General features: G+C 40.6%; 1 protein-coding gene across 1 annotated transcript in view; it reads right to left on the reverse strand.

Moving 5' to 3' along the window:
- Window positions 1-3,853, reverse strand: part of OXNAD1 (oxidoreductase NAD binding domain containing 1) — a 45,175-nt gene extending 41,322 nt beyond the window's left edge. The window contains exons 1-3 of the mRNA XM_007470622.1: window positions 3,820-3,853; window positions 1,891-2,023; window positions 1,516-1,579 (exon numbers count right to left, since the gene is read on the reverse strand). Of these exons, the coding sequence (XP_007470684.1) occupies window positions 1,516-1,579; window positions 1,891-2,023; window positions 3,820-3,853 (231 nt within the window). The remainder of the gene's footprint in view (window positions 1-1,515; window positions 1,580-1,890; window positions 2,024-3,819) is intronic.
- Between the last annotated feature and the right edge of the window lie 10,991 nt (window positions 3,854-14,844).

Below are 14,844 nucleotides of genomic sequence, written 5' to 3' on the forward strand. Positions count from 1 at the left end.
TGTTAAATAAACTACTCTTTCTTCAAAGTTGGCAAGGTTTCACTTTAAAAAAAAAAATTCTAACAAATCTCACTTTTACAGAGTCAGCATTTTTGCGTGTTGAACAAACCAAAAAAAAAGCATTTTCAGATTTATCATCAGCGGGAAAAGCATATTTTCCCACACAGCCATAAATCTATTATGCTGAACTACTTTACATAAACTCCTCAAAAACACATTGGCTTAAAGCTGAATCCACAAACACACCACTCTTGGCCCCAAAGCAATTTTCTGAAAGTAGAATAAGCTTGAGGGTGGGGCCTAAATAATACTCTTTTACATTAAAGTATATTCTATTATTAACACTAAAAATTAAACTACTGCGACAATGCAATTTCTGACCATGTTTATAGAAGTGTATAATCCTTCCTTATATGAAATAGTTTTCTGATAGTTTAAATACACTTACACAACTAAGCTAAGTATTTCCAAACACGTGAATCATTCAAAAGCAAAATCAAATATCTAACTGACACTTTTAAAAGAAAATGGGGTTACTCACGGAAATAAAGGGTGAGGATCCTTTATTTCCCAGCCCTCGACACCCCTTCGGGTTGGTGGATTAGCCCTTCTATGGTCTGAATATGGAGGAAAATATCTGCACATGGGAAGGGGTAACAAGAGCTCGTCCACCTTCCTTCCTCAGATGTTAGTGCTTTCTCCCTTTTGATGAAATAGGAAGTTGTTCTAAAGTAGGGATAAGAACAAGGACTTTGAGACATGGTGCCAAAAAAAAAGAAAGAAAGAAAAAGCAAGCTACTCATAAAATGTAGGCTCTAAAAGAAGTTCTATCCCTAAAATATAACCTTAAACCTTATGCCTGTGAGGAGAGTTCCCTCCACTGTTGCTACACTCCCTTCATCAAAAACAAATCCATCAGGACTTCACTGGTGGTGCAGTGGTTAAGAATCTGCCTGCCAATTCAGGGACATGGGTTCGATCCCTGGTCCAGGAAGATCCCACATGCCACGGAGCAACTAAGCCTGTGTGCCACAACTACTGAGCCCGCGCTCTAGAGCCCACGAGCCACAACTACTGAGCCCACGTGCCACAACTACTGAAGCCCAAGTGCCTAGAGCCTGTGCTCCGCAACAAGAGAAGCCACTGCAATGAGAAGCCCGCGCACTGCAACAAAGTGTAGCCCCCACTCACCACAACTAGAGAAAGCCCACGCGCTGCAACAAAGACCCAACACAGCCAAAAATGAATGAATAAATAAATAAATTTATTTATTTATTTTAAAAGAAAAAAATCCATCCATTCCAAGTTTAAAGGGAACAATTTGAGTATTTTGCTGTCATCTTTTCAAATCAGTTGTCATATGCCCTGTTCGGAAAAGTTCTGAAGAGAAAAATAACAAACTTGCCCTGACTGTCTTCACAGGGATCAAGCTTATGTAATGCCCTCTCAGTAAGCCAGTCCTAACTGCGTGCAAACTGCCAGCGAGGAGAACCTGCCCTGGCCCAAGATACAAACCTCCCGGCGAACGACATCTGCAGTTCTCTCCAAGTGATCAGTTTTCCTTTTGGATTTCATTACGCTTTAATAGAAAGTAAAATTAGGTTATTAAGTATTATCCTCCTGAAAATTAATTACACTAGTAATTATCGTGACTATCCAATACCTGTCATACCTGTAGCTGGAAAGCAACAGCATGACTATCCACAATACAATATAACATCATGGATCCCAGAAAGTGGCCCATGAAAATCTGCACGTCTAACTAAAGCTTAACGATCCACTGATAGCATGCACATGTAAGCAAGATGTTACAATATGCCTCCCATGATCATCAGCAGGTCAGGTCTTTTTGAAAATCAACCTCAAATGACACTGAAGGTGACAACTCACCTGCTTAGAGTAAGGTGGCGCAAAGCGCTGGGTGTCAGTCTACTCGAAGCAGCCTGAGCGCAGATGGCCCCCACAAAGCCTCGCAGCAACGTAGGAATCACGACAGCCATGGTGCTTCCTGGGAAACAACAAACTGAAAGTTAAAATATTTTAAGGAAAAGTAGGGAAATATCAGACTATCTTAGGGGCCAGTGAAGAAGAGTTTGGATTTTTGTTGCTGACATTATGAGCTGATCTAACAGCAAAACAATTGACCTCACCCTGACAAACTTTCTGCTACTGTATACAACTGATTCAACTGATCTCCACAGCACATACGTATGTAATTATGGTGTTCAAATATTCGTGTTCTCTATTAGTTTCCAAAATCTCTGACCAAACTCATGGGACTAATCTTCTGCTATTACAGAAGAGGACAGTAGATTTTATAACTGCCTAATAATTATATTCTGCCCAGAGCACCGCATAAGTCTTTAATATTTCTTGTTAGATAAAGTGAAAGGGACAGACAAATTTTCTGAGGTTCACGGCAATGAGAATAAACAAACTCCAACTACATGCAGTAACATAGGTATCACAAATATCACAGTAAATGAAAAGAATGAAAGAAGCCAGACTCAAAGAAGTCAGTCACACAGAGTACAAAAACAGAAAAAACGAATCTACGCAGTTAGAAATCAAGTTAGTAATTACTCCTGGTGAGGTGCCAATGACAATGTCTTTTCTTAATATGAATGCTGATTGCATGGGTATTTTCATTTTGAAAAAAGTTCATCAAATCACAGAGAAGTTTTGGGGCAGCAAAAATACTCTGCATGGTACCATAATGACAAAAGTCATAAACATATGTCCAAATCCACAGAACATACAACACCAAGAGTGAGCCGTGGTGTTAGACTTGGGGTGATTATGATGTATCAGTGCAGGTTCATCACTTATAATAACTGTCCCACTCTGGTGCAGGATGTGGATGCTGGGGGAGGCGATGCACATGTGTAAGCAGTGGGTGTATGGGGAATCCCTCTACTAGCCCCCAGTTTTGCTGTGAACCTAAAACTGCTCTAAAAAAAAAATCAAGTCTTAAAAATTCAATGAAGCAGTCCTCTTAGGATTTATGTACTTCTGTTTATATGTTACACTTCAATAACAAGTTAAAAAAAAAAAAAAGCCAGAAAGATTCTCCAACATTTCAAATTCTAAAAACTACTGGCCTATCAGGGAAAGCACTGATTGGAAGTCAAATGATACATTTTTTTTTTGCTTCCTATCACTCTGTTTTCCTCTGCCAATTTTTAACTATTTCTTTGCCTAAGATGGCCACTTTTAACACTTTATATTGCCATATATATCTGTCCTTTCCTATCTCAGTTGGCTTGAGAATAAATGAAAATGTATGTGAACACTCTATTTCCTGAGCTCTTTGGAAAGTACTACATAAATTAATTGTAACAAATACAGTGTTAGAAAAATATTCAAGTGAGGTGTGCTGCATTCCTACTCTACATTCATTAATTTAGCCCTTCATTTGACAAATATTTATTAAAGCCCATCACATGGCAGGTCCTGGGGATACAAATATGAACAAAACAAAGACCTTAGGGAGCCTACATTTAAAAGACAGAGACAAGAAATAAATAAAAGTAAGTAAATTGAGCAGTGATATCAGTCATATGTAATTTATTCAGTTATAACCAAATCATATCAAAAATCCACTGTTTCATAACTAGTCTTTAGACAAGATAAAAGATCTATTTCTTGCCACGCAGCATCACTGTGGATAAACATGCTACTCGCTATTTTTCTCTCTAGTAAATGAAATAAGTATAAGGCCTCTTTCACCTCATGTAAGACTACTACACGTAGTTTTTCTCCTTTGAATGTACTAAACCAAAAATGGTACATAAATCATTGAAAGAAAGAAAGCAAAACTTACTTTAGAAGTCCATGAGAGTTCAGGAGTCATTAAGAGTACGGCTGGCTGACTGACTGACATTCAATATTCTGGTCCTGCATTTACACTGAGACCTTTGGAATATATACACCAGTTGGAACACAGACAGTGTTTCCATATACTGAAATTCTCACAAAGTTCCTGCAATGGCAGAGACAACATATAAGAACGATGTTGGGGAAAATTAAAAAGCACTGTCTCTTAGTGGCAAAAGGAAAGGCTCATTGTAATCAGCAAGCATCACCACAGAGCAAGCCGACTCTCAAAGACCCCCTTTCCATTCATTCCTCCTCCTGTTTCCACTTTTCTTGTCTGATTGTCTTGCTGCTTCTCTCTTTCATCTTCCTTGACCGTCAGTCTGTAACTTCTGCTGCTTAGGGTATCCACCCCATGAACAACCAGCTCAATGGCTGGCATGATACAGTTACATGTCACTTGGGGTCAACTTCCCTGATAAAATTTAACCGATATGTAGGTACATACGGACACCCTGTTCTGCTCAATGTTTTGGACAACTACTGCTACAATAAGTTGTCCTCATCTAAGACACATATTTTAGTGATTATGCTGTTTGAACAGTCTACTGCTCAACTGAACTGGAAAACAAAGAAATGTTAATTTTTAAAAGCTGTTCTCTTTAAAATTCTAAAATCTTGTTTTGTAACAATAGTAACCATGACCAAGAGCGCCACCTATTGGTAAAAAGAAGGGTATTTCATCAAATTGTGTTCAAAGTGCCTTCCAAAGCAATAGGTATTTAAAGAAAAAAAACTACCCATATTTTGAAATATGTCCAGTGGTTTTATATATTCAATGTAAGTATTAATTAACTATGGAAAATTAACATATATTAAGTAATTTTCAAAACCATACAAAAAAGAATATTCCATCAATGTTTGTATCCTCATGGGCCTTACCTCACCAAAGTTATTTCTAAAACAGAGAAAAGTATCATAAATGCTAAATAAAACATTATCCATTTAAACAGTGAACTGCAAGCAACAGATAATTATGACACTATACATGTAAAATCCTGAAGGTGCTACCAAAAAACTACTAGAGCTCATCAATGAATTTGGTAAAGTTTCAGGATACAAAATTATACCCAGAAATTTGTTGCATTTCTATATACTAGCAACAAAAGATCAGAAAGAGAAATTAAGGAAACAATCCCATTTACCATCACATCAAAAAAAAAAAAAAATACCTAGCAATAAACTTACCTAAGGAGATAAAAGACCTGTACTCCGAAAACTGTAAGATGCTGATGAAAGAAATCAAAGATGACACAAACAGATGGAAAGATACACCATGCTCTTGGATTGGAAAAATCAATATTGTCAAAATGACTATATTACCCAAGGCTATCTACAGATTTAATGCAATCCTTATCAAATTACCAATGACATTTTTCACAGAACTAGAACAAAAAATTTTTAAATTTGTATGGAAATACAAAAGGCCCTGAGTAGCCAAAGCAATCCTGAGAAAGAAAAATGGAGCTGGAGGAATCAGGCTCCCTGACTTCAGACTATACTACAAAGCTCTGGTCATCAAAACAGTATGGTACTGGCACAAAAACAGACATGTAGATCAATGGAACAGGATAGAAAGCCCAGAAATAAACACACACACCTACGCTCAATTAACCTATGACAAAGGAGGCAGGAATATACAATGGAGAAAAGAGAGTCTCTTCAGTAAGTGGTGCTGGGAAAATTGGACAGCTACATGTAAAAGAACGAAATTAGAACGTTCTCTAACACCATGCACAAAAATAAATTCAAAATGGATTAAAGACCTAACTGTAAGACCAGGTACCACAAAACTCCTAAAGGAAAACATAAGCAGGACACTCTTTGACATAAATTGCAGCTATATCTTTTTGGATCTGTCTCCTAGAGCACGGGTCCCCAACTGCCCCGCCCCACCCTGGGTCGCACAGCAGGGGGGAACCAGGTCGCACAGCAGGAGGTGAGCAGCGGGGGAGTGAGCGAAGCTCCATCTGTATTTACAGCCGCTCCCCTTCGCTCACATTACCGCCTGAGCTCCGCCTCCTGTCAGATCAGCAGCTGCATTAGATTCTCATAGGAGCACAAACCCTACTGTGAACTGTGCACGCAAGGGATCTAAGCTGCATGCTCCTTATGAGAATCTAATGCCTGATGATCTGAGGTGGAGCTGAGGCAGTGATGCTAGCACTGGCGAGTGGCTGCAAATACAGATTATCATTAGCAGAGAGGTCTGACTGCACAGAGACCATAATAAATCAATTGCTTGCAGACTCATATCAAAACCCTATCAGTGAGTGACAGGTGACAATTAAGCTGCATCTGGTGGCAGGCTTTATAGTGGCAAGTGAGTTGCTGTACTTCAATTGTACAGCTGCATCTAGTGGCAGGCTTTGAGTCAGAATCCAACACTTATTTAGTCCACGCGTGGCCCACCCATTATTTTATTTACCACTTCCATTGTGCCTCCTTCCCGCACTGCGCACTTGTCGCAGTCAGAGTTTTGGTAAGCCCACAAGCTAACCCTAACCAAAATGCATAAAAAACAAACGTCTCTGGAGAGCTTCTTTGAAAATGGGGAAAGACCCAATGATGAGAAGGCAGAAGGCTCTAAGACTGCCAACAGAAAGAAAGCTGGATTTAAAAGGAAATACCAAGAGTCCTACATAATTACGGGTTCATTGCAACAGGTTATTCACATTCTTCAAGCCTGCTTTTGTATAATATGTGGCAACTGGCTATCCAACAAAGCCATGAAACCTTCAACTGCTTCGCCACATGGAGACCAAGCACCCTGCATTAAAAGACAAGCCTTTGGAGTTTTTCAAAAGAAAACAACATGAACACGAAGAACAGAAGCAGTTATTGAAGGCCACCACTTCATCAAATGTGTCTGCACTGAGAGCATCTTTCTCAGGGCCCAACCACATTGCTAAAGCTAAGAAGCCCTTTACTATTGGTGAAGAGCTGATCCTGCCTGCTGCTAAGGACATTTGTCGGGAACTTTTAGGAGAGGCTGCAGTTCAAAAGGTGGCATGTATTCCTCTTGCAGCTAGCACCATAACTAGATGAACTGATGAAACAGCAGCAGAGGATACTGAGACACAATTGTTAGAGAGGATTAATGAGTCACCGTGGTATGCAATCCACGTTGATGAGTCTACTGATGTTGACAACAAGGCAACAACGTTTGTTTTTTGTGCAATATATTTTTCAGAAGGACGTGCATGAGGATAAGTTATGTGCACTTTTCTTGCCAACCAACACCACAGCTTCAGAACTATTCAACTCTTTGGACTTACCGGGACATATCAGGAAAACTGAATTGGTCATTTTTAAAAATTAATTAATTAATTAATTTACTTTTGGCTGCACTGGGTCTTCACTGCTGTGTGCGGGCTTTCTCTAGTTGTGGCCAGTGGAGGCTACTCTTCGTTGTGGTGCATGGGCTCCTCATTGTGGTGGCTTCTCTTGCTGTGGAGAATGGGCTCTAGGCGCACAGGCTTCAGTAGTTGTGGCACATGGGCATGTGGGATATTCCTGGACCAGGGCTTGAACCCATGTCCCCTGCATTGGCAGGTGGATTCTTAACCACTGCGCCACCAGAGAAGCCCTGAATCGGTCATTTTGTGTATATGTGCCGACGGAGCACCTGCCACAACTGGACAGCTTTCTGGTTTCACCACTTGGGTCAAAGAGGTCGCTTATGAATGTGAGTCTATGCACTGTGTCATCCGTAAAGAAAGGCTGGTTAGCCGAAAAATATCACCTGAACTTAACGTTTTGCAGGATGTGATTAACATTATCAACCACATTAAAGTACATGCCCTTAACTCCCATCTGTTTGCGCAGTTCTGTGAGGAGATGGACACAGCTCACACGTCTTCTCTTATACACAGAAGTGAGATGGCTTTCTAAAGGTAGATCACTGGCCAGAGTTTTTGAGTTACAAGAGCCGCTCCTGAGATTTCTTTTAGAAAAACAGTCACCACTGGCACTACATTTCAGTGACATAGAATGGGTCGCAAAACTTGCTTACTTGTGTGACATATTCAACCTGCTCAGCGAACTCAATCTGTCACTTCACAGGAGAATGACAACTGTGTTCAAGTTGGCAGATAAAGTGGCTGTATTCAAAGCCAAACTGGAATTATGGGGGTGACAAGTGAACATTGGGATTTTTGACATGTTTCAAACATTAGCAGAGATTTTGAAAGAGACTGAGCCAGGGCCTTCTTTCTCCCACTAGTGCATGATCACCTATCTCAGCTTTCAAAAGAGTCTGAGCATTACTTCCCAATTCCAAAAGACTCCCGAACCGGGAAGGTATGGATCCGTGACCCATTTGTGAATAAGCCAGGTGAATCAACTTCGTCCGTGCTAGAAGAGAATCAACTGCTTGAGATGGCAAATGACGGTGGCCTCAAAAGTATGTTTGAGTCAAATTCAAATCTCCATACATTCTGGATTAAAGTCAAGGCGGGATATTCTGAGATTGCCACAAAAGCACTGAAAAGCCTGCTTCCATTTCCAACATCCTATCCTTGTGAAGCAGGGTTTTCTGCAGGGACAGCAACCAAAACGAGATCATGGAGTAGAGTGGACATAAGCAACACACTTCGGGTGTCCCTGTCTCCCATCACCCCCAGATGGGACCATCTAGTTGCATGAAAACAAGCTCAGGGCTCCCACTGATTCTGCATTAGGGTGAGTTGTATAATTATTTCATTATATATTACGATGTAATAATAATAGAAATAAAGTGCACAATAAATGTAATGCGCTTGAATCATCCTGAAACCATCCCCCCACCCCACCCCAGTCTGTGTGACAATTGTTGTCCACGAAACCAGTCCCTGGTGCCAAAAAGGTTGGGACCGCTGTCCTAGAGGAACGGAAATAAAAACAAACAAATGGGACCTAATTAAACTTAAAAGCTTTTGCACAGCAGAGGAAACCATGAACAAAATGAAAAGACAACCTACAGAATGGGATAAAAAATTTGCAAACAATGCAACCAACAAAGGGCTCATCTCCAAAATATACAAACAGCTCATACAGTGCAATATCAAAATATCAAACAACCCAATCAAAGAATGGACAAAAGATCTAAATAGACATTTCTCCAAAGACCTATAGATGGCCAAAGACACATGAAAAGATTGTGAAAAGGACACATTGCTAATTATTCGAGAAATGCAAATCAAAACTACAATGATGTATCACCTTACACTAGTCAGAATGGCCATTATCAAAAAATCTACAAATAATAAACGCTGGAAAGGGTGTGGAGAAAAAGGAACCCTCCTACCCTGCTGGTGGGAATGTAAACTGGTATAGCCTCTATGTAGAACAGTATGGAGGTTCCTTAAAAAACTAAAAATAAAGCTACCATATGATCCTACAATCCCACTCCTGGACATATATCCAGAGAAAACCATAATTCAAAAAGATACATGCACCCCAATGTTCACTGCAGCACTATTTACAATAGCCAAGACATGGAAGCAACTTAAATGGCCATTGACAGATGAATGGATAAAGATGTCGTACACACACACACACACACACACACACACACACACACACACCTTCGCTCACATTACCGCCTGAGCTCCGCCTCCTGTCAGATCAGCAGCTGCATTAGATTCTCATAGGAGCACAAACCCTACTGTGAACTGTGCACGCAAGGGATCTAAGCTGCATGCTCCTTATGAGAATCTAATGCCTGATGATCTGAGGTGGAGCTGAGGCAGTGATGCTAGCACTGGCGAGTGGCTGCAAATACAGATTATCATTAGCAGAGAGGTCTGACTGCACAGAGACCATAATAAATCAATTGCTTGCAGACTCATATCAAAACCCTATCAGTGAGTGACAGGTGACAATTAAGCTGCATCTGGTGGCAGGCTTTATAGTGGCAAGTGAGTTGCTGTACTTCAATTGTACAGCTGCATCTAGTGGCAGGCTTTGAGTCAGAATCCAACACTTATTTAGTCCACGCGTGGCCCACCCATTATTTTATTTACCACTTCCATTGTGCCTCCTTCCCGCACTGCGCACTTGTCGCAGTCAGAGTTTTGGTAAGCCCACAAGCTAACCCTAACCAAAATGCATAAAAAACAAACGTCTCTGGAGAGCTTCTTTGAAAATGGGGAAAGACCCAATGATGAGAAGGCAGAAGGCTCTAAGACTGCCAACAGAAAGAAAGCTGGATTTAAAAGGAAATACCAAGAGTCCTACATAATTACGGGTTCATTGCAACAGGTTATTCACATTCTTCAAGCCTGCTTTTGTATAATATGTGGCAACTGGCTATCCAACAAAGCCATGAAACCTTCAACTGCTTCGCCACATGGAGACCAAGCACCCTGCATTAAAAGACAAGCCTTTGGAGTTTTTCAAAAGAAAACAACATGAACACGAAGAACAGAAGCAGTTATTGAAGGCCACCACTTCATCAAATGTGTCTGCACTGAGAGCATCTTTCTCAGGGCCCAACCACATTGCTAAAGCTAAGAAGCCCTTTACTATTGGTGAAGAGCTGATCCTGCCTGCTGCTAAGGACATTTGTCGGGAACTTTTAGGAGAGGCTGCAGTTCAAAAGGTGGCATGTATTCCTCTTGCAGCTAGCACCATAACTAGATGAACTGATGAAACAGCAGCAGAGGATACTGAGACACAATTGTTAGAGAGGATTAATGAGTCACCGTGGTATGCAATCCACGTTGATGAGTCTACTGATGTTGACAACAAGGCAACAACGTTTGTTTTTTGTGCAATATATTTTTCAGAAGGACGTGCATGAGGATAAGTTATGTGCACTTTTCTTGCCAACCAACACCACAGCTTCAGAACTATTCAACTCTTTGGACTTACCGGGACATATCAGGAAAACTGAATTGGTCATTTTTAAAAATTAATTAATTAATTAATTTACTTTTGGCTGCACTGGGTCTTCACTGCTGTGTGCGGGCTTTCTCTAGTTGTGGCCAGTGGAGGCTACTCTTCGTTGTGGTGCATGGGCTCCTCATTGTGGTGGCTTCTCTTGCTGTGGAGAATGGGCTCTAGGCGCACAGGCTTCAGTAGTTGTGGCACATGGGCATGTGGGATATTCCTGGACCAGGGCTTGAACCCATGTCCCCTGCATTGGCAGGTGGATTCTTAACCACTGCGCCACCAGAGAAGCCCTGAATCGGTCATTTTGTGTATATGTGCCGACGGAGCACCTGCCACAACTGGACAGCTTTCTGGTTTCACCACTTGGGTCAAAGAGGTCGCTTATGAATGTGAGTCTATGCACTGTGTCATCCGTAAAGAAAGGCTGGTTAGCCGAAAAATATCACCTGAACTTAACGTTTTGCAGGATGTGATTAACATTATCAACCACATTAAAGTACATGCCCTTAACTCCCATCTGTTTGCGCAGTTCTGTGAGGAGATGGACACAGCTCACACGTCTTCTCTTATACACAGAAGTGAGATGGCTTTCTAAAGGTAGATCACTGGCCAGAGTTTTTGAGTTACAAGAGCCGCTCCTGAGATTTCTTTTAGAAAAACAGTCACCACTGGCACTACATTTCAGTGACATAGAATGGGTCGCAAAACTTGCTTACTTGTGTGACATATTCAACCTGCTCAGCGAACTCAATCTGTCACTTCACAGGAGAATGACAACTGTGTTCAAGTTGGCAGATAAAGTGGCTGTATTCAAAGCCAAACTGGAATTATGGGGGTGACAAGTGAACATTGGGATTTTTGACATGTTTCAAACATTAGCAGAGATTTTGAAAGAGACTGAGCCAGGGCCTTCTTTCTCCCACTAGTGCATGATCACCTATCTCAGCTTTCAAAAGAGTCTGAGCATTACTTCCCAATTCCAAAAGACTCCCGAACCGGGAAGGTATGGATCCGTGACCCATTTGTGAATAAGCCAGGTGAATCAACTTCGTCCGTGCTAGAAGAGAATCAACTGCTTGAGATGGCAAATGACGGTGGCCTCAAAAGTATGTTTGAGTCAAATTCAAATCTCCATACATTCTGGATTAAAGTCAAGGCGGGATATTCTGAGATTGCCACAAAAGCACTGAAAAGCCTGCTTCCATTTCCAACATCCTATCCTTGTGAAGCAGGGTTTTCTGCAGGGACAGCAACCAAAACGAGATCATGGAGTAGAGTGGACATAAGCAACACACTTCGGGTGTCCCTGTCTCCCATCACCCCCAGATGGGACCATCTAGTTGCATGAAAACAAGCTCAGGGCTCCCACTGATTCTGCATTAGGGTGAGTTGTATAATTATTTCATTATATATTACGATGTAATAATAATAGAAATAAAGTGCACAATAAATGTAATGCGCTTGAATCATCCTGAAACCATCCCCCCACCCCACCCCAGTCTGTGTGACAATTGTTGTCCACGAAACCAGTCCCTGGTGCCAAAAAGGTTGGGACCGCTGTCCTAGAGGAACGGAAATAAAAACAAACAAATGGGACCTAATTAAACTTAAAAGCTTTTGCACAGCAGAGGAAACCATGAACAAAATGAAAAGACAACCTACAGAATGGGATAAAAAATTTGCAAACAATGCAACCAACAAAGGGCTCATCTCCAAAATATACAAACAGCTCATACAGTGCAATATCAAAATATCAAACAACCCAATCAAAGAATGGACAAAAGATCTAAATAGACATTTCTCCAAAGACCTATAGATGGCCAAAGACACATGAAAAGATTGTGAAAAGGACACATTGCTAATTATTCGAGAAATGCAAATCAAAACTACAATGATGTATCACCTTACACTAGTCAGAATGGCCATTATCAAAAAATCTACAAATAATAAACGCTGGAAAGGGTGTGGAGAAAAAGGAACCCTCCTACCCTGCTGGTGGGAATGTAAACTGGTATAGCCTCTATGTAGAACAGTATGGAGGTTCCTTAAAAAACTAAAAATAAAGCTACCATATGATCCTACAATCCCACTCCTGGACATATATCCAGAGAAAACCATAATTCAAAAAGATACATGCACCCCAATGTTCACTGCAGCACTATTTACAATAGCCAAGACATGGAAGCAACTTAAATGGCCATTGACAGATGAATGGATAAAGATGTCGTACACACACACACACACACACACACACACACACACACACACAAATGGAATATTACTCAGCCATAAAAAAGAATGAAATAATGCCATTTGCAGCAACATGGATGGACCTAGAGATTTTCACACTAAGTGAAGTCAGACAAGGAAAGACAACCACATGATATCACTTATATGTGGAATCCAAAATATGATACAAATGAACTTATCTATGAAACAGAAACAGACACACATAGAAAACGAACTTATGGTTATCAAAGGGGAAAGAAGGGGAGGAATACATGTTTGGGATTAACATATACACACTACTATATATAAAATAGATAACCAACAATGACCTACTGTATAGCACAGGGAACTATACTCAATATTTTGTAATAACCTATTAGGGAGGAAAATCTGAAGAACATATATACTTATGTATGTATAACTGAATCGCTGTGCTATACACCTGAAACTAACCAACAATGCAAATCAACTATACTTCAATAAAATTTTTTTTTAAAAAACAAAGCCACATTCAAAGAATACAAAAAATACAAAAAAAAGAAAAAACTACACATATTTTGAAATTTATATCCAATGGTTTTATATATTCAATGTATTAATTAACAATATAAAATTAACATATTAAGTAATTTTCAAAACCATACAAGAAAGAATATTCCATCAATATTTGTATCTCATGAGCCTTATCTCACCAAAAAGTTATTTTATTTTTAAAAGAGAGAAAAGTATCATAAATGCTAAATAAAACAGATATCCATTTAAGCAATGAACTGCAAGCAACAGATTAAGATTTAAAATGAATGATACTAGTTTCTGTTCAATAGCTACATTCAAATTCTTTAACAATTACTGAGGCACCAGGCACTATTTTAGGTTGTGGAGACACAATAATCAACCAGACACAAGGCCTTTGCCATCATGAGGCTTTTATCACAATGTTTACAACAGATAATAATAAACAGATAATTAACAAGACACAGATTACAATGAGTGTGATAAAGGAAATAAGAGTGATGGGGTAGGTGGGGGAATATCAGGAAAGGTCTCTCTCAAGAGGCATCAGAGCTGAGACCCAAATGAGGGGAAAGCAGGCGTTAAGTGCAGAGCACTGGAGCGAGGCCCCATCACAGAAACAAGCCTGGTGTGGTAGAGGAAGCACAGCCAGTGTGACTGGAGAGCAGTGAGCCAAGGACAGTGACAGGACATGAGGTCAAGCAGGGAGACACGTGCCAGGTCACAGCAGGCCACAGGAAGGTGTGATAGACTTTCTTCTAAAGGTGATGGGCAACAACTGAAGGGTTTAAATAAACCAGGGCAGGGACGTGATCTAATTTACATTAAAGGATCACTCAGGCTGCCCTGTAAAGAACAGATTGCAGAGGGGCAAGAGCTGAAGCAGGAAGTTCAGTTAGAAGGCACCTGGTTAAGCGTAGATAGGATAAAACTCAGACAGAAGCAGATGAACATGGAATAGATTTTGGAATTAGAGCCCTATCACTTGCTGATAGACTGGATGAGGTGTGAGCAAGCAGAAAGAGAAAGAAAAACCAAGAATGCCTCAAAGAGCATGAATGCACTGAGACAAACTCACAGAGCTAGCATGGCACCTGCTGATTTATAATCCTAGGTGCCAGTGAGGAAGCACAAGGGATCCTGGCATTTGGTAAGGGGACCCGAGTGGAATACAAGTTATAACAGAGTGCTCGACTCAGAATCAGCAGAACTGGGCTCAGATCTGACTCCTTTCTGCTTTCTGACCTTAGGCCAGTCACCTCTTCCCATTTATAAATGGGAATGACAACACTACCTCACTAGATTGCTGAAAGGAATAAACATCCGGGGAAATACCTAGCAAGCAGGAAT

The sequence above is a fragment of the Lipotes vexillifer genome, unplaced genomic scaffold (assembly GCF_000442215.2).
Source record: "Lipotes vexillifer unplaced genomic scaffold, Lipotes_vexillifer_v1.1 scaffold418, whole genome shotgun sequence".
Lineage (NCBI taxonomy): Eukaryota > Metazoa > Chordata > Mammalia > Artiodactyla > Lipotidae > Lipotes > Lipotes vexillifer.